Source organism: Diadema setosum, chromosome 7, assembly GCF_964275005.1.
Source record: "Diadema setosum chromosome 7, eeDiaSeto1, whole genome shotgun sequence".
In the NCBI taxonomy this organism is placed as follows: Eukaryota; Metazoa; Echinodermata; class Echinoidea; order Diadematoida; family Diadematidae; genus Diadema; species Diadema setosum.
In genome coordinates, this window is record NC_092691.1 from 9,173,210 (window position 1) to 9,194,232 (window position 21,023).

At 37.0% G+C, this 21,023-nt stretch overlaps 1 protein-coding gene across 1 annotated transcript in view; it reads left to right on the forward strand.

Annotated features, from left to right (window-relative positions):
- Positions 1-16,881, forward strand: part of LOC140230698 (uncharacterized) — a 38,181-nt gene extending 21,300 nt beyond the window's left edge. Inside the window, exons 12-19 of the mRNA XM_072310839.1 lie at positions 1,462-1,611; positions 3,412-3,525; positions 7,501-7,594; positions 8,593-8,798; positions 9,340-9,483; positions 11,678-11,758; positions 12,783-12,854; positions 13,488-16,881. Coding sequence (XP_072166940.1) covers positions 1,462-1,611; positions 3,412-3,525; positions 7,501-7,594; positions 8,593-8,798; positions 9,340-9,483; positions 11,678-11,758; positions 12,783-12,854; positions 13,488-13,538 — 912 coding nt within the window. The 3' untranslated portion in view covers positions 13,539-16,881. The remainder of the gene's footprint in view (positions 1-1,461; positions 1,612-3,411; positions 3,526-7,500; positions 7,595-8,592; positions 8,799-9,339; positions 9,484-11,677; positions 11,759-12,782; positions 12,855-13,487) is intronic.
- Positions 16,882-21,023: the final 4,142 nt, after the last annotated feature.

The window sequence follows — 21,023 nt, forward strand, 5'->3', positions numbered from 1 at the left end:
TGTGGTGGTGATCATTGTATTAGCATTAACTAGCCACTAAAAGGAAATATTATGATATGACAGTTTTAATACTTGTATACAGCTCCTTTATTGCAAGCATGGCAGTTTTTGAATATTGGGTAATTCCATGAGGTTGGGGCACAAAGTGTTACATTCTAGCATAACTCAATACTAATTATGCTATACATATATTGTTTATAGGCTTTACATTTGTATTGAGACCATACATTTTCCTGAAAATTTTGTGCCATTCAGACTCAATTTTAATGAAGTTATTTTAAAAAATGTAACGGTGTCCTGTAGCATCGTGACGTGTCCATGTAGCATCGTGATAGTTAAAATCTGGTCCTAAAAGACAATTAATGCAATTAGCTTGACCAAAATTTGATATGATATGCATAATTACTCAATTAGTCAGATAGCTAAATATCTTTACTCTCCAGTCAACAGTCTTACTTTTACAAGAAAATTACAAAAAATGTCACTATGCTACGCGGTGTCCACCAAATGTAACAAAAAAGGACACCGCGTAGCATCGTGATACATTTTGTAATTTTCTTTTAAAATGAAAACTCTGTACAGGAAATTTGAGATATTTGGCTACCTGACTAATCTAGTAAATATGCATATTACATCAAATTTTGGTCAAGCTGATTGCCATAATTTGTCTCTTAAGACCAAATTTTAAAATATCACGATGCTACATGGACACGTCACGATGCTACAGGACACCGTTACATATTGTTTAATAACTTCATCAAAATTGAGTCTGAATGGCACAAAGTTTTCAAGAAAATGTGTGGCCTCAATGCAAATGTAAAGCCTACTAACAATAAATGTATAGCATAATTAATATTGAGTTATGCTGAAATGTATTTTTCAAATATCACGATGCTACATGGACACTGCCCCAACTTCATGGAATTACCCTATTACATATTAACCTGTTGAGGACGGTCTGATTTTGCTGCAATATGCATTTCCCATAGACGTTTGCCCGAGTATACTCGGGACTCATCCTCAACGGGTTAAGTTATATCTGCTTTGATTTAGATTTTAATATTTGGTTAGAGTGCAAAGTGAGTGTACCACTGAAATGCCAGGAGAAATGAGCATGATATATATTTTGTTGTTGTTTTTTTAATAAGGAATCAAAATGTTGATTGTACATAAGAGGACAATGAAAATGGGGAATCAGAGTTATATTTATATGTTTAACACTAGGAAATAGCATCCTTCTTCAGAATTGCACTGTATAGAAAATCTCACAATGAAGAAACTTAAATGCACTGTCTTTGTGTGCGCTTGGTGTGTACACGATGTGGCAACTGATATTTTTTAATCAGCCCACCAAAAAAACCCTGTCATTCACCCAGTGACCAGAAAGATAGGTGTGAAATTGTCAAGCACAGCCAAACTTAGTGAGTATCTTTGTTTCATTTCTTCCAGGAATGACCAAAGTGGAAGATGTCCAAGTCGCAGGAACAGACCAACTCCATGGAGTTCATCGGCAAGAGGAGGGCGGCGCTGGAGCGGTTCCTCAATCGCACTGCGGCTCACCCCATCCTCTACACCGACTCTGACTTCAGAGAGTTCCTTGAAAAGGATGATGTAAGTCATGCTGGAATTCAGAGCTGCCAAGTATCCTGGAGTTTACAGGAGGTTCCCAGGGTTGGGGGGGGGGGGGGGGGGTGTAATTTCTTCATGTCCAGGCAAAAAAAAAAAATCTCTCTGACTTGGAAATTATTTTTGCCAATTGAGATTTACGTAGCATTCAAGTATCTCCATAGTTGTATTATTTTCAAATGTTAGCAACTATTGAATACTATTAGATTGGAATGTGAGTTGATACATGTATGTTATAGGGAAGTGTTCCCATGCTTTGAAAAAACTAAACATGTTCTGTCAGTAGTATAGAGTTCATGAGGGAGTATGCTGATAATGTCGTCACTCAGGGCGACAGACTTCATTGAAGACATGACTATATGCTCCAGGACTAGGTAGAAGTTTGCCAAAAAGCAGTTTCAGACCGATGTATAGCAAGACACTTTGAAATGCAAGGAATATAGTAAAACCAATGAAAACTCTTGTGTGTACATGTAGGAGCTGTTTTTGTGCAAATCAAAAACAAAACAAAACAAACCAAAACGAAACAAAAAATGGGGAAAAAAATGCCATTTGACGCATTTTATTAAAGCCTTCCCACTAATTTCAAATGCGAATAACGCAAGTGATATTTGATCATGATGGATCCTATGTGAATTGAGTTTACATAAATTGGATTTTGCACAGGTTTACAAGTAGGGTAACATGCAGACAGCAGTCAAGATATTTGTGTAAAGCAGCATGTGGCTTTGTAATACTAGGAATGGTTTGCTGTAATCAAATACCGTATGTGTGACCCTGCATCACAAAACCAACAAAAAGTTGCCAGACATGGATTTTTAGTTAAGGGCAGATTCTGAAAGAGCAGATTTTAAGCTTTAAAATGATGTATAACTCAATTGAAATTGACTCTCCTAACCTATCTAAATACTGGAAAGAAAGTACTCACTCTGGAAAAGTGTGTACTGAGAAAAGAGGTTCCAAATAAAGGGTCTATTTAAGCGTTTAATCCTCGCAAGCTGTGCTAGCTGTGCAATAAATGGGATTAAAAACAGGATGTAACACACCCTATCAACAACAATGAAGAGATTAGGTATCAGATTAAGCTGAAATTGGGCATGCTTTTACCACATTCCACATTCAATCCATTACTAATACCAACTTTCAAAGCAGTAGCTTCTTTTTTTTTTTTCAAAAGTTATTAAAGTTGAAAGTGAAGAGCGTATACAAGATTTTTAAGAAATGAAAAGGGGCCTTTAAGACATGTATACAATATTCTACAAAATAAGTGTTCTAGAAAAAACTGCTAGAAATGCAATTCCCATTCGTTTTATGATCCCAAACTGTAGAGCAATGTAGAAGAAGAATTGTTCTTTCTGAAAATATGAAAAACTCAAGATTGACTAGGTTGACCCATTTCACCTATTTTGAGTCTTCTTGTAAAACGAGGGTGTGCGACTTTTTGTTGGTTTTGTGATGCATAGTCACATTTGATCTTTATTGCTTGTTTGTATGTTTACTGAGAAAATAACTGAAATGTTTTACATATTCCTATGTCAAATATAGTGGCCAACATAAAAGAGGAGGAAAACTTAGCATATATGAGCCTGTGTAGACAAGTACACTGTACACAAATAAGATAAGAAAATTATTGAGGCTGAGAAAGAGGGAGAGAGAACATATAAGAGAGTATAATAAATAGTACAGCTTGTAAGTTCCTTTGGGAGAGAATCAGAAGTCTTTGTTCAGATGCTGTGGTGCATGGATCAAGTGATATCTCTCTTCTCTACTCTTTGTGATCCCCAGCTGCCCAAGGCCACCAGTACATCGGCTCTGAGCGGTGCTGGAGTCATGAGAGCTTTCACCAAGGTGGTCGACAGCGCCTCCAAGGTTGTCTCAAGGATGAACGAATCCGATCAGGCAAGCTTGCTCTAGAGAAGACTTTTGTGTTCATGGGTTATGTGGAACTTGTATTTATTACTATTACCTCCTCTTTAAGGTATTGTATAGTTTTGGTTGAGACCTAATGTCAGGTTTATAACATATTTTGGTGAGATAATGAGAAACCTCTTATGAAATGTGAAAGAGCATGTAATTCCAAGAGGGATTCAATGTTTATTTGATTGAAATTAGTATTGAAATGGCCAAGATATCCAAAAAAGGGATCCTAATAAAATCCAAGAGGCCACATCTTTTATTACGATCTCTTTGTTTCACCTTGTTTTTGAATATCTCAGTCAACTGAAAAACTGATTTTCAGCGAATAAACTTTTGACTCCTCTTAAAATTGTATGCTCTGTAACATTTCATAGAGTGGTTTCTAAATATCTCGCAAAACGTTATAAGCTGAATCCTCATCTGTGTAATCCCTTTATGGAGGTTAATGCTTTTGACAGCATTAAATTGTTTGTCTGTCTGCAAAATAACTCTAGACTTTTTTAAACAGATTTGAATGAAATTTTCAGGAAAGATTAATATTGACAAAAAGAACAAATGATTGCACTTTGGTATTGACCGGGATTACTATATGGATCCTGTTGGTGGAAATGAGCTCTTAGCGGAGGTCTGCACTTTTCAAGTGCTAAAGTCTTAGTGAGCACTTTGATAATGACCTATAATGTATATTTTACTTTGGGTGTATTGGAGTAGATTGTGTAGTAGAAAGAGATGTTATTTGGTTCTTTGTCAAAACATTTATCTAGAAGTACAACTGTATGTAACAAAGTTTTGATAATTATATCATTGACCTCAAAGTGAGTAGTTTAAAACAAATCAATGATTGAAATTTATTCCATGGACTAAAACAAGACAGTGTATGATAGGCATGCCTGGTACACACATTTGGCAGGGTGTCAGCATGCCTTGATTATCAGGGGTGGTATTCTGAGATCGTTTTATCTCTGTTGTAAGTCTGTTGTAACAAATCGGTATTCTGAACACCGTTTTATCTCTGTTGTAACTTCTGTTGTAACTTGCGTTTTATCTCGTGCTCTCTTTGCCTGCACATATCATTGTCTTGAGGTATCCGCACGCGCGTAATTTTGGGCGCAAACCTATGCACCCATTAGATTACACGGTATTCTGAAAACTGTTTTATCTTCTGTTGAAACTCTCACCACGTGCAAACTTATGCTTCTGAGATAAAACAGGGTGGAAGGTGTTGTAACTCTGTTGTAACTTTCATTTTAACTTCTACTAGATAGTGAGATTAATAGTTTATTTACTCAATGTTGTATGCGAGTTCAAAATAAGCAACAATTAACAAAATATAAACGCAATGTACAGTTCAGCTAGCGATCAAGTTCCCCCTAGATCGCGATCATGGGCGATCAGTGATCGCATACGCGATCATTGATTGTATGCAATTCGGCATACTATCAATTGATTGCGACATATCGCGTATGCGATCACTGATCGCCCTTGATCGCGATCTAGGGGGAACTTGATCGCTGGCTGAACTGTATGTACAAAATGGCAAAATGTAAACTCATTTTACAATACAAAATTTTGTAACAGTAAACTTGCATGTACACGCATAGCATTTATGCACATAGGTAAAAACACAAACACATGGATGCCTACAGAAAGGTTACAGGCATTGCCGGCAGTTTATCTTAATTATAAGCACTAAAACACAAGCTTATATGCAAAACTTCCGATACCATGCAAAAGACATTCTTTTAGAAAGTTTCCTGTGGATTATACTCAATTTTTATATAAAAAAGTAAAAGTCATTTAACTCTATTTATGAAACCGTTTATGATTATTCATCTTTCAAAATATTTAACAATTTTTACATGATTTCATAATACAGCTGTATTTACCAACACGAATTCATTTTCAGTACCCTTGGGTGTTTCAAAAGGTATTTAATAAGCGCTTGTTTTACGTGAAATTTCAAAAAGCGGACATTGGACATTTTCCCAATTATCAAGAACTTAAATCAATCTTCTGAATGCTGTGAGTGCCGTTAAGAAACAGTGAATAGTTAGCAAAACACAATAAGCGTGACAATTTCCCATCTGTCTAATGGACAAGCCTGTACAAAAAACAAAACAAAACAAAACATAGCATTGCAAGTGCCTGTTTTAATTTTGAAGCGTCTAGTTCCCCATAAACCATGAAATTTGGATTCCTCTCATGAGGAATATTTTATTATTATTTAAACAAAATTCCAAATTAAAAAAAAACAAACTCAATCTGAGATAGCTTTTCAATCCCCCCCCCCCCCCCCCACAGCAACAACCACATACGTGAAAACCGGTAAGAAGGCACGAATGATCAAGCTGTTGTAACTTTTTGTTATATTTTATCTCTGGCTCTCTTTACCTGCGCATGCCATTGTCCTATTGTGCGCACGCCAGAGAATGAGCGCTTGTTAGAACGCGCATAGTTAAGCAAGGCGCGTTTTGCCCAAGGGAGCAATCTTATTGGTTGACATGTCTCAGATGTCACTTGTAACAATATGTGACCCGCTACAACAAAAGGATCCTAAAGTCGCTGACAGGTGAGCAGAGAAAATCGAGTTTGAAGTCAGATCATCAAAATCCGTCAAAATGTTCAGATTTCTGTTTTTGACATAATTTTGTAGCCTAATGTATCTTCTATCATCTGCCAAAATTTGGAAGCTAAATGATTAAAGAAAAGGCAAGAAAATAGCATTTTTCTGGGCCATGATTTTCCGACTTTCAACGGAACAGAAACCCGTCCGAAGATTTGGATTTAGTGCTGCAGCTACAATTTGTAGGCTCCGCCCCTAGCAACGAGGGAGTGATCTCATTGGTCAGTGCGTGGCATCCTGGTTACTGATTGGTCGTGCGTAGACCGCTGGCGCTAAGCTTGAATGAACATCACGGCGGTTGCTAGGAGCGTACCTTCTATTGTCAAACGATGAAAACTGTCTAGCCTCCCCTTGATCATGATAGCGTCGGAAGGAAAACTTTGAAGGTGGTTTTCTCGAAACGCTGATTTCTTAAACCACTCGACATGCGCTGATAAATCATCAATATCTCCGCAACCAAGTACTTTTATTAGTCATGTTATATATGACATTAAAGTGGAAGAGTAAGGGAATAATGTCATGTCATTTTTAGAAAATTGTCCTCCCCCGACTTTTGGATCCTTTTGTTGCAGCGGGTCACATATTTCCTATTGGATATGATTATTGCGATGGGCGTGGTTATCATGACTTACAACACCATTAAAACAGTTTTCAGAATACCATTTTACAACTGTTTTAGCGGTGTTGTAACTCACAGACTTACAACACAAGTTACAACAGAGATAAAACGGTGTTCAGAATACCACCCCAGATGCTCTTTGCATAATATGTGAATTGCCACATGCATATATGTGATTGAAAGATTGATAGTCGAACTAGATATGATGTGTACATGCAACTACCTGTACCTTTGTGAATTGAAGAAAAACTTTCCTCATTGTTCTCTAGAGTCTGATCTTTAAAGATGTCCACTGTTTTACAATGCATTATCTTTTAAAGAGCTGTATGTGGCAAAATGACAAACTAGGAAGGTCACACATAAATAGATAGCTGTTGAAACTGGCACAATACAAAGGAGCAGAATACAGTAGATAATTATGACCATGTGAACATAGGGATGTTATGCAAGTTGTTTCCCATGTGCTTTTCAAAAGGGTATTCTAAGTTTTCAGACTGAGGGATTTATTCATCTCATTAGAACCTCTTTCATTCTTAAAAGGTCATCTTTAACCAAAGTAGACTCTTACGAAGTGCTTTATTTGTAGCTATGCTCAAGCTTAAGCTTTGTCACTGTACTGTATGAACGAAAGGAGCTCTGTGGTAGAAATTTTTGCTTTATATTCTATTTAGTGTAATCTGTAACTGTGTTTGTGTTTTGTGGTTTCAATTGTTAGTGGTTTGAAGAGAAGCAGCACATGATTGACAGCCTGGATGCCCAGCTAAAGAAGCTTCATGCCAGTGTGGAGAGCATGGTCAGCGGACGGAAAGGTGAGAAGTTCAACCAACTTTTCTGATCCTAATATGCCAGGTTTAACTAAAAGAAAAAACAAACAAAATCAAATCCATCTGGATTACAGGCATGCATGGAATTGGGAAATTAAGATCCATGTAATCATTTGAACAGAATGTGTGCCCACATGCTAATAAGAAAGTCCTACTAGTACCTGAATGGACTCCACCAGGCCATTTGACTGAAGTACAGAGATGTGTACAGAATAAAGTGCAGAGCAAGAAACTCTCTGTATTGTCAGGACAGTAGACTTTGTTGTGAGAGATATACAGTCTGCTTTTACTGATGGAGTTTGAATTTGTTCTTCATGTCCTTGGCAGTGTTGCAGCACCTTTGCTTGGAAATGAACATCCAAGCAAATCTGATTCCCCCCCCCCTTTTTTTTTCTATCAAGATCAGACTAAATGTATACCTGCTCAATCTTGCATTTGTGTAGAGTCATGTCCTCTCGTTCTACACGGTAGCTCTTTCTTTGTTTCATGAGCTGTTTGTGGTTGACCTCTTGCTGCACCTTAATTATTATAAAGGATGGCTTTGACCTGTTTACTATTACTATTATAAGTATCACATCAAGGGGTTCGAAAGGAGGGGAGAAGTTAGAGCTAGAGATAGCTAGATTGAACAGTCTCTCCAAAGCAATTCAGAGACATTTCTTTGAATGTTTTACATGATGATCCTCTCTTCTTTGATTGTGATGTAGGAATAAACTGCCTGAGCTAGAAGTGCAAAGATTTTTCTCATGACAATTGGAATGTTGCTCCAGTGAAGACAACATACGTGTATAATTTTCAAACTTATCCAAAGGTCAACTGGGGTTATGCCAGTGTGTATTATTTGTTTCATGCTGTCACATAGAGACGTGGAAATGAAAGGAGCAGTCAATATACAGTCTATGGCCCTTTCCTATGCTGAGAGGATTCCTTCTGTGATTACTTAATTTGCGATATCTCCCCCCCCCCTTCTCCATTTCTATCAGAGCTGGCCAACACCACCTCAAGCTTTGCCAAGAGTGCAGCCATGCTGGGCAACTCGGAGGAGCACACAGCCCTCTCCCGGGCCATCTCCCAGCTGGCCGAGACGGAGGAGAAGATTGAGGCGTTGCATAGCAACCAGGCGGCCACAGACTTCTACGTCCTCTCGGAGCTCCTCAAGGACTACATTGGACTTCTTGCAGCAGTGAGGGTGAGTATAAGGCTGTCCCTTTGAAATTTGCATACATGTAGCTTCCATTTGGTTCATACCTGCACCTTCTTTTAGGGGAGTTTATTTTGTTATGTAAAGAGGGGCCAACAGCGCATGAAGTATTTTGCTTGATTTCTGATTAGTAAAATTTGATTTGATTATCCCTGTTTTTCAATGCTGTGTTTGAGTATTTTTGCATTTTTTAATGATCTTGTAACATTGTCATATTACAATATCTGTCATTATTGTCGTGAGTTGTAATTGTTGTCATCGCTATAATTGTCTAAATGTTATTTTATGTCTTCTCTTTTCTGAATTTTGTATTTGATATATTCAAATGGTTATATGATTTATCATTGTGCTCATCTCTGGACAAGAGGAGCAATCAGTCATTCCTCATGCTGACATGAATTGCAAGAATGAAGAGAAAGCTCTTTCCATCATTTCTTTTATCTCTTCTATTTTTTTTTCTAAATCCAAAGTAAACATGTACCATTTCTGTGTGACTGAATCCAATCTCACTCATATTTGTAAATCTTAGGAGGCATTCCGTGAGCGTGAGAAGTCTTACCTGACATGGCAGAACGCCCAGACAACGCTGTCCAAGAAGCGAGATTTGGAGGCCAAGCTCAAGGTCAGCGGCAAACCTGAGAAGCTTCAGCAAGTCCAGGAAGAAATCAAAGATGTAAGTTTTTTTGTTTGTTTGTTTGTACATTTTTCCTTTCTTTCAGTACACAAACAAAAAATTTGAGATGAATACAAATTGTATCAGTACTTTCAATGTAAGTGTAATAGTGAAATAATTCAAAATGTTTGTTTTCACACTGTCTGAATACAAGTGATTCATTTGTACATATGTAACTTTCCAGGGATGTGATTTTTTCCCTTTTTTTTATGCCTCCGTCCGTACGTCCGCATTTGTTTATGCGATAACTTGAGTAATATTGACTGGAATTTTACCAAACTTGGTCCAAGTATAAAGTGTGATGGGGCAATTACTTGATTAGATTTTGGGTGAAATCGGCCAAAGGTCAAAGGTCATGGTCAAATCATGAAATTGTATCTGTTTACATGATAACTCAAGACTGGATTAAGCAAATTTCACCAAACTTTGTCCGAGGATGATGTATGGTGGGACAATTACTTGATTAATTTTTGAGTGAAATCGGACAAAGGTCAAGGTGAAATCATGAAATTGTATCTGTTTACGCGATAACTCAAGACTGGATCAAGCAAATTTCACCGAACTTTGTCTGAGGATGATGTATGGTGGGACAATTACTTGATTAATTTTTGAGTGAAATCAGACAGAGGTCAAAGGTCAAAGATCAAGGTCAAATCCGGAAATTTATCAGTGTACGTGATAACTCAAAACTGGATGAAGCAGCTTTCACCAAACTTGGTCCAAGGATGATGTATGATGGGGCAATTAGTTGAGTAGATTTTAGTGACATTGGCAAGAGGTCAAAGGTCAAAAGGTCAAGGTCAAATGCTAAAAATGTTGCTATTTTCCCCATATCCATGCAATGCCGGAAGGTATTTTCTTGAAACTTAGTGTAGACATGTACTAACTGCATACCAAACATTCTCCAGAGAGATTTTCGTGTCATAATTTCACTTTTCTCGCAAATGGTTCAATGTATTATCATGGAACTTGGTACATACGCATGTACTGACTGGCAGGGATTATCTAGGGAATTTAGGGGTCATGGGTCAATAGTCAGGGGTCAAGGGTCAAGGTCAACTCTTCAAAATTTTACTATTTCCCTTATTTACTAGTATATGCGATGCTTGCATTATTATTTTTAAAACTTTATATACATGTATTACCTAATGGAGATTCTCTTGGAAATTTCCTGCCAAAAAGTCAAAGGTTAAGGGTCAAGGCCAGTGGCCCGTTGCATAAAACTTACCATTGAATTTCAATGGTAACTACCGTCAAAATTAGGCGTCACAGCCAATCAGCATCAAGGATTATAAAATTTACCGCTAATTTGAAGACTTACCGCTAGAAAGGAGCGGTAAGTCCAGCGGTAAGGGTTTTATGCAACATGGCCCAGGTTTAAATGCAAAAAAAAAAAAAAAGAATCTATTTTACACTGTAATTACACTCTTTCTTCATACCTTGAAAATTACTCAATGCATAAACTTATAAAAGGGTCAGTCAGATTCAAGTAAAAATCCTCAATTCCCCAAATACATATACCTGCACTCTTTAATAGACAATTATAGCAAACCTAGTTCAAGGAAAGTGAACATTCAAGATATTTCTGACAAACCTGTCATTTCAATGTTTTGCCAGTTATTATGTGAAACTGTCATCACACATTGTGAAGACATTGCACTATACACCTATTGGGAGAATCATGCATTATGGCGGAGGCATCAGTCGCCATAGCGAGATTTCTAGTTTTCTTTTTGTTTTAACTCTGTCTGGAAAGGAGAGATGCAATCTGTGATGAAGCCTTTCTGAACAAATATCATAAATACTCTTGTATAATGTAGTCATATTTGTGTTTAGAGTGCTTTGTGATTTATGCCTTCATAAAGGTAAAAAAAAAAAATACTGAAGATGAGTCCATCAGAAAGAATGCTTTAGGGGATGATTGTAGCATTTATTTTATTGCAAGTCCCTTTTCGTATTGCTAAAAGGGAAATAAAATAAGAGAGAGTGCAATATGAGCAGGGGAAGTTCAGCAATAGTGCTCTAAAATCTATCATTATCTCTGTATGGCCCTGCCATTTTTTGAAAGGTTAGTATACCAGATGGCAGATGTCAATTGACTGTGTGATAAAAGAGATGACTGTCAACTAACACTTTGTGTGGCTGTTAGTAGTGTTCAAAATTCTTTTGCTATTGTTTTTTCTCTCACTTCCAGTGGACAAACAAGGAGGTGAAGGGTCAGGAAGACTTTGAAACGGTTTCCAAAACACTACGAAGAGAGATCAAGAGGTTTGAGGTAAGGTTGCCATGAACCAATCCATCAGCTGTGCCAAAACTCATTAAGTGATGTACAGTAAAGATTTTAGTTAATTTTGCTGTTATTTACAGAGAGCGTCCATTTACCAAAATCTGGGCCCAATATGCAATGCTTGAAAACTGAAATATGAAGTTACAAAGACTCTTGAACACATGCTCCTGACTTTTCAATGAATTAAAATCAGTAGCATTCGACTGAAGATTTGACCAAGGAAGAATTCTGATTTAGTATAATGAGTTTCTGTGAAAGCAGGTCAATTTCATCAGACCATAAATGTAGTGTTTTTGGAACCATTTTTGCTTTGGCTGAGTTTCTGCACCCTAGTTGTGCAATTGTCAGTCCATTGAGGATTGTTATTTATGCCCGAGATTACTTGACATATCCACTTAACATAATATCTTCATGTACATCTTGAGTACTAGCTGAAACTGTGTCACCTAGATGCCTTAAAAAGATGATGACTAGCATGGGAGAGAACACGTAGAGTGATGTATTGTAAAGGTGGATATTTTTTGTGTAAGTAATTTTTCGCGCTTTCAGGTATTTTTGATTTTGCAGAATCGAGAAATGAACATACTGGAGCATATAGCAAGCAAGAATATTTGCATGCTTTTACTTTCGGCAAGTTTCTGGTTGTGCAAATGCGATAAAATTCCAACACGGAGAAAATTTACACTATGAAAAGTATTTTTATATGCTATTGAGGAATGTTACAGTTGCAAAGTCCAGAGGTAATTACATGGGGTTTGCAATCTTCCCTGAATGTACTTTTCTTTCAGTAACCCATGTAATATGCATGTACCTACTTGTAATTTGACCTGTCATTGGCAACTTCATTTAGTACTAGGTATGGATAAATAATGTAGAATTAAGAATTCTAAGTAGACTCTGAACATGAAATTCACCCATGTCAGTCACACCTGATGGTATGACTTGAATGATGTGAATTACCTTGTGTACACTCCAAAAGTAACAATTCTTTTCTGTCTGCTTGCATCCTTAGAGCAACCGTGTGCGTGATTTCCGTACAGTGGTCATCAAGTACCTCGAATCACTGATGAACCATCAGCAACAGGTAGGTGGTTCAGATTGGTCTGAAGATGCAGCTCTACAGCATGTTCAAATTAGCTTGATGAAATAGTGTGAAGTAGAGCACTAAAATAATAGGTGCTTCCTCAAAATCAGGCTAAATGCAGAATTGATGGAATTTTAAAGCTGCTCATATATTTTCATGTGCTGATGTTAAAGTTAAGCACAGATCTTTAAAATTAGAAAAGGTTATAATGTCATTACCTAACAAGCCTGCCATTGAACTGCATGCAATCCCTACTGAATTGAAAACTTGACTTGTCACATCAAGCGTTTGTGAAATGCAAGAACTTTACAATGATAAGTTTTAAGGAGAATGGGTTACAACTGCTATATCAACCCAAAACATGAGTTTTGCTTCCAACAATCTCCCAACATGAAGTCTCATATTTACCATAGTGTGTGATACTGAATTTCTGCAGCCCGTGCTTCATTTGTCCTGTCTGTTCACAGTTTACTGGGGCATTTCGAATGGATTGATGTTCTGTGTGACAAAACTTTTATCATTTTGTTACAATGCAAATGTCAAAGTAGTTTGATATAATTTGGCCCAATACAGCTTTCTCATACTGTAAAACTCTTTTTTTTTTCTCTCTCTGTCTGTTAAATTCATCTCTAGCTCATCCAATATTGGGAAGCTTTCCTCCCTGAAGCCACAGCCATCGCATGATTGAGTCCCACCTGGCAAGGCCGAGTTGTGCACACCCTTTTTTCGTAATGGAAGAAGCCGGAGACAACTTTGCACAAAGTGGACAGGAGTGAAACTGGACACATCCATTTCTTTCATGGGGGAGGGAAGGGGGTGGGATTGCCATCATAGTGAGTAATATAATGCTCACAGCAGTGTTTTCAAGGACTGCACAGTGCAGAAAAAGCACCTCACTTTACCATCACCAATGTATGAAAGACAGGTTGCAAAAAGAAAAATGTTTCCAATAGAATTACATGTGTCTTTGTAGAATGATTCCAGGAAAGGGACATTGATTACTTGTGCTGTAACTCTTGAAAATCATTTCTGTGAAATTGCTGTGGAGGAAAATAACAGAAAACATATCCTATGTACATATCAGCATTGAAAGATAATTATATTCTTGCATTTTTTATTTACAAGTTTCATTTCGATTGTAGTCTCTTTTTTCCCCTCCATTTTTCTAAAAGTAGCTATGGTACCTTCCACACTCACACAAGTTGTCTATATTACCTGTGAAAATAATGTGTGGTATTTTGCCTTTCTGTAATGTAGAGGAAAATTAAATCTGCTCTGTAAATCACTTGAATATTTCTGAATTTGCATGGTCCAAGGAGAGGATGTGTATTTTGTGGAATAAATGTGAATCACTGAATAAAGAATTATTAGTATGTCACACATTTCGCCTTCAAGTTGGTGATACTGTTTGGTCACAAAATAGTATGGTAGGCAATATGTCATATACATAATTGTGGAAACACTTGTCACTGTTATGTGTTCTACAACAGTCATAAATTATTGCATAGTGGTTGTATATGCCAAGAAACTAATGTATGCTATGACTGTTAGGTGGATCACATATTCATAGCCTGACGTTTGGGAGGAAAAGTAGAACAGAAAACCTGTAGTTCAATTTCATATCTAATCTAAAGAGTAGCAAGTCTGTTTATTAGTTGATTTTTAAGATGTTGATAGCTTTTGGAGGAAGAACATGACCTATGTCCACCTTTAATTGATGAGTATCCATTCCAAGGCTGTAGCTGTCTGCAAGTGCTCTCTACCATGTTCTATTTCTTGCATACACCACTTGATTCACTCACCAGCATGCAAACTTTTTGAATAAAATGTCCTCTTAAAACCCTCATCATGAATGGATAGTGCATGATTCAGTAGCATGATGCACAATAATGATATTGCTTTGTATCAGTCCTGCGCTCTTTTCTCATTCCTTCAAGCGGAGCATGCGATTTGAGTTGACTGAATGCCAACTGCTTTTTCTGCAATAACTCGGCAGTTTGGGAAATTCATACATGTACACTGTACCCCATTATTCACGAGGTAATGTGGCTTATAAAAGAAATGAAGACGACAAACGAACGCACACATATGCACCACACTCACATGTATGTACACAAACTCTGATATGAAATCATGGTCATGCACCAATTACACATCAATAGTCCTGATCCACACAAAATGTTAGGGGGCAAACATTCTGAACTGACACTACACTGGTCAAATTGAGTGCAAGAGTGGAGATCGCATGAACCTAGGTGTAATGAAGTTCTCATGTGTTGGAGTTTCACTGACAAATACACTGAATATATCTCTTTGCCTATAAAGTGGAAGACGGAGATGTTTACATACGCCATATTTTTTTTTCTCAGACGTGTTTCCTTTGCATGTTTTGTGAGTGCATGTTTGTATGCATTATGTCTTTATTTTCATCTGATTTTCTTCCCTCAGTATGTTGCTGAGAGATGTTAAACAATCCTGTATGTGTTCATGTGAATGTGACCAGTTGGTGAACAATTATTAATCTGAACATGCTGTTACAATTCTGCTTGTAAGCAGTAGGGCACAGTGAGGCAAGCTTGTGTGGTAGATAACAGACCATTTCTGTCCTGTGTGCAGGCAGTGCTTGTTTGACAATTGTGCCGGGCTGTCTGCTCCAGTCTACTGTTATGTCTAAGAATTGCACTGAGATTTCCAATCTGGAAGTGCAAACGTAGCGTAAATGCATGAATAGATTCATTATGTAACATCAACCCTCCCACCCAGTTTTGATGAATAAGTGGAAAACGACCATGTGGTGTACTGTTCTCTTTGTGCAAAGTCTTTATGCATTTGTGAAAGATTTCTGTTTACACAGGTGGCAAGATAGTTGCTTCAGTCCAAACTGATTTATATATTCATACTTATTTGATGCACCTCACTATGAAGAATGAATTGAAAAATGAATGTTTCTTAAAGATTTCCACACCTCTTTTAAGGACACACACATATTCACGTGGTCTCATTTATAAGTCTAGGGAGAACCACTTCACACTTCAATATTCACACTGAATCACAATTTCTTTAATAGAAGTAAATCGTGTCCTTTGAAAGGCTACATTATTAACTGTGTGATATCCTGTATAAATCTAAAAGGTTCCTTATTGCCACACTGTCATGAAATTAGATCTAGATACATTTGTAGTTTTCTGTTTTAAAATAATTTTTTTTTTACCACATTCCATCATTATTCTCAGTCACATATTATTGAACACTGAATTCTGTGTTTTCTTAATTTCGTCTGCTGCCATCCTAGTTCTGTTCAAAACCCATTTTTGTTTTGATAAGACAAAAATGCATTATGATACATGTTTATATTGCATACTCTTGTCTGCTCATTTTGAATTTGATTTTATACAATTCATGTTTGTTTTTTTTTCCCACTGATGCATTCAGTTCCATGTATGTTCCATTCTGTGTATTTTTTTTTTTTTTTGTCTCTATTGCCTCAGAAATTTTCAGACACACAAAAAGGGAAGAGCAAAAGCCGTGTCAGTGTTTGTGCAAATAGGAACTTTTCATCCCTGTAACGTTGTAAGTAATGTCAAGGTGGAAGTGCTCAAAAGAATACAAATGTCAGATTGTTTTAAGAATTAGCTTTGCCCTTCTGATACTGGAATTGCAGACACATTTCAGGACATAATATTATGTCAAATTTATACTTTGTCTCAAGATTATGTCAAAGTGTTTTGTAGTTAAGTAGATAGTTATTGTATGGTTATTTTTTTTTTTAGTTTTATTTTGCACATATCTTGTAAAGGAAGAGGAAAATGTTTATGACAGAGATTGAAAACATGTTTTTGCTTATGTAGTAAACTTTGAATAAACTGTGGTAATACCAATGTTGTGCATTGATAGTTTAATTCATGCTTCCTTTCCTTTCCACATTATGGAAATCCCGTATTGCCTTCAATTGTGTATTTGCAATGGCATGTTGAATACATAATGTAGCAAGTTGGTAGACTAAATCAGATGTTGAACTGTTAAAATATCAATCAGTTTTAGTGTATTATTGATGTGTATCTTTTATGTAGCATGCATGTGTTGGGGTGCTTGTGAGGATGTGTATACATGTGTGTGTGTGTGTGTGTGTGTGTATGCGTGAGAGAGAGAGAAAGAGAAAGAGATAAATGCATATTGATTTCTTTCTTAAGAATTTGAACTTGAAATTGAGTAGATTTTCAGCATTGAAAGATAGCTATATTCTTCCATCTACACTCAGCCAAAAAAAAAAAAAAAAAAGCAAGAAAGAATGTATTGTAAACACTTTTCGAGTTCATAATTTTCTGCTTCATAGAAGATTTAATTGAAAAGTAATGTATTATATACCATATCAAAGGTAATTTTATAGGCTGTCAACCTAGTAGGTCAAAATAGGGCCTAAAGAGAAACTGTACGCATGAGGAAACACATTTGTTTTTGTCCTCCAAGGCACAAAAGTGAAAATTGCAAAAATTGACATACACTGTATTGTCTTTCATTTGCAAATCCTCTTTAAGATAATAAGAACACAAGCCCTGTTTAACACAATGAGAGACATGAATGAAATAGCAAAAATAAGATTTGGTTCTTTCTATCTCTTTATAACCTCAAACAAAATCAAAGTGGGAAACTTAAGGGGGGAAATAACATTCTGTCAACTCGAGCTTCAAATGACAGAGTAAGGGCACAAAGATGATTAAATAAACAATATCTTTACATCATGCTTCAATGTAGTAATTTAAGAATTCATTACACAAATTCAGGAACCAAGTATTTTTTGAACAATCTTCCTAGTTTGAGAAATCAATTTGAAATGCTAACGATTTTGTTAATATTGGTTCTTCTCTCATTTCATTCGAGTTTGGATTTGACAGATAATTCTTCATTTTCTTGCGTTATTTTTAGCCTTTGTTGATCTTTTGGACTTTAAAGATATAGTGATCATAGGTTAATTTTTGCCACTGGATTCATGTTTTTTTTTTATTGTCTTTTGTTCTTATTGTTAAATGGAAGAACAATTACGCATCAATGACTTGCTCATTTTAGCAATTTTTACTTTAGTGCCTCGGAAGACAAAGACAAAGGTCTTCACTCGTGCGTAAAGTTTCCCTTTTATTGAATTTAATACCCCAATCAAATTCCCTTAAATTTTGTATTATGTTATGTAATACATTAACATTTAGCCCGAAATTCTATAGTATAAACTTGAAAAGGTGTTTACTTTTTTATTTATTTATTTATTTATTTTTTTTTTTTTTTTGCTGAGTGTATTATGTACAAGTTTCATTTCATATGCGGTCTCTTTCCCCCCCCCCCCATTTTTCTAAAAGTATCCATTGTACCTTCCACACTCACACAAGTTGTCTATATTATCCATTAAAAATAATGTGTGGTATTTTGCATTTCTGTATTGTAGCGGAACAAAAGTTAAATCTGCTCTGTAAATCACTTGAACATTTTCTGAATTTGCATGATCAAAAATAAGGGATGTGTATTTTGTGGAATAAAGAATTCTGGCGAGAATTTTGGTCACAAAGAGTTTGGTTAGCATGGAAACACTGTCTTGTCACAGTTTGTGTCTTCTTCAACAACAATCATATTATCATAGTGAAGTTTTATATACCGAGAAATTCTGTGTGCTTTGGGTGTTTAGTAGTCTCATATTCAAAATCTGATGTTTGGAAGAAAAAAAAGCAGCAAAACAGAACACCTGTCATTCGCTTTCAAAATAATTTGAAGAGTAGCAAGCCTGTTAATTGGTTGTTGTTTTCATACCTCCACCACGAAATGTTCCTTGAGGCATTATGTTTTCGGGTTGTCCGTCTGTCCGTCCATATTTCCGTCTGTTCTTCCGTCTGTCCGACCGTCCTTCCGTCCGTAATCAATTTTGTGGATATCGTATCTTACTAAACTAGAAATGTTGCTATGGCGACTTGTATGCCCCGGCCATAATGAATGGTTCTCCTAATAGGTCTATAGTAGGCTACAATGTTTTGACAATGTGTGATAACAGTTTCACACAATTGGCAAAATATCAAAATAACAGGTTTATTGTCACAAATGTGTTGAATGTTCACTTTCCTCGAACTAGGTTTAATTGGATAAATGGCTACATTGTCTGAGAGTGCAGATATTTGGGAATTGAGAATTTTTATTTGGCTATTTACTAATTTAGTACATATATTCGGATATTTACAAGTTTAAGAAGTGAAATTTAGCACTTTCACTTGACCTTTGACCTTTGACATTATTTTGAGCTATTGGCAAGAAACTTCCAAGAGAATCTCTATTACATACTTGGATGCACTGAGTTTCAAGAAAAATCCTGCAGGCATTGCCAAGATAAGAGGGAAATAGGGAAATTTTGTGGAGTTGACCTTGAACTTTGACCCCATGACCTTTGACCCTTGTCCCCTAAATTCCCTAGATAATTACTGCCAGTCAGTACATGCATGTGTACTAAGTTCAATGAAGATACTTTTAACCATTTGTGAGATATGGAGAAAAGAATGAAATTTTAAGATTTTCACACAACCTTTGACCTTTGATCTCACGACCCGAAACTCTCTCTGGAGAATCTTAATTATTTGGTAGTTCATGTACACACTAAGTTTCAAGAAAATATCTTCAGGCACTGCATAGATATGGGGAAAACAGTGGAACTTCAAGCATTTCACCTTGACCTTTTAACCTTTGACCTTGAGCATGTGCGCTCTAAAGTTGATAGGCAGAACTTCACCCACTCATTATTATAAATGCTAAGATTCAATCGGATATCTCAAATTTTTTGTCGAGCCCACCGGAGGTGTGGGGAGACTAAGGCATCGCCTGCGGCGTCTGTCCGTTCGTCGTCCGTCCGTCCGTCGTCTGTCCATAATGCCACAAAAACTTGAATAACTCTCTACTGAGGATTTTAATTTCAATCAAACTTGGAGGGAAGAGTGGTTATACAAAGTTACACATTTTACCAAACTTGAAGGGCACCTCAAGGTCAAAGGTTACAGGCAGAGGTCAATGAACTTTAGGGCCCAATGTAAAGTTTTTAGGGCGCGTTTCGTTTAATTATGGCTCGTAACTTTTGATGTATCTGTCTGTTTGTGACCAAACTTAGATGGTAGATGTCCCTTGAGAAGTCGAAGGTTACCACAAGGTCAAAGGTCACAGACAGGGGTCAACGAACTTTTAGGGCCCAATGCTATTTTTTTTATGGCACGTTTTGATTATGGCTCATAACTTTTGATCCACGATCAAAACATGGCTCATAACTTTTGATGCCTTTGTCCGTTTGTGACCAAACTTGGATGGGAGATGTCCCTTGGGGAGGTGAAGGTCATCACAAGGTCAAAGGTCACAGACAGGGGTCAACGAACTTTTAGGGCCCAATGTTAAGTTTTTATGGCGCGTTTCAATTGTGGCTCATAACTTTTGATCCCTTTGTCCGTTTGTGACCAAACTTGGATGGTAGATGTCCCTTGGGGAGGTGAAGGTCATCACAAGTTCAAAGGTCACAGAAAGGGGTTAACAAACTTTTAGGGACCAATGTTAAGTTTTTATGGTGCATTTCGATTATGGCTCATAACTTTTAATCCCTTTGTCCGTTTGTGACCAAACTTGGATGGTAAATGTCCCTTGGGGAGTTGAAGGTCACCACAAGGTCAAAGGTCATAGGCGGGTCAATGAACTTCTGGGAGGTAGAAAAATATTAATTTCTTGTACGCGAATGGGCGAGACACAATTTGGCACTTGCCTTGTTTTAGTTACGCTGTCCACAAAATCGATTACAGACAGAAGGACGGACGGACGGACAGAAGGGCGGACGGAAGGGCGGAGGGACGGAAGGATGGACGGATGGACAGACAACCCGAAAACATAATGCGACACTTCGTAGCGGAGACCTAAAAACTGTTTGAGGTACCCTAATAAAACCTGGCATGTATATTTATGAGTGGGCAAAGTTGTGCCTATCAACTTATGAGCGCACATGCTCAAGGTCAAAGGTCAAGGTCAAATGCTCAAAATGTCTCTATTTCCCCGATATCTCTGCCATGCCGGAAGGTATTTTCTTGAAACTTAGTGTATACATGAAATACCAAATAAAAATATTCCGGAGAGAGTTTCGGTTCGTGAGATCAAAGGTCAAAGGTGAAGTGA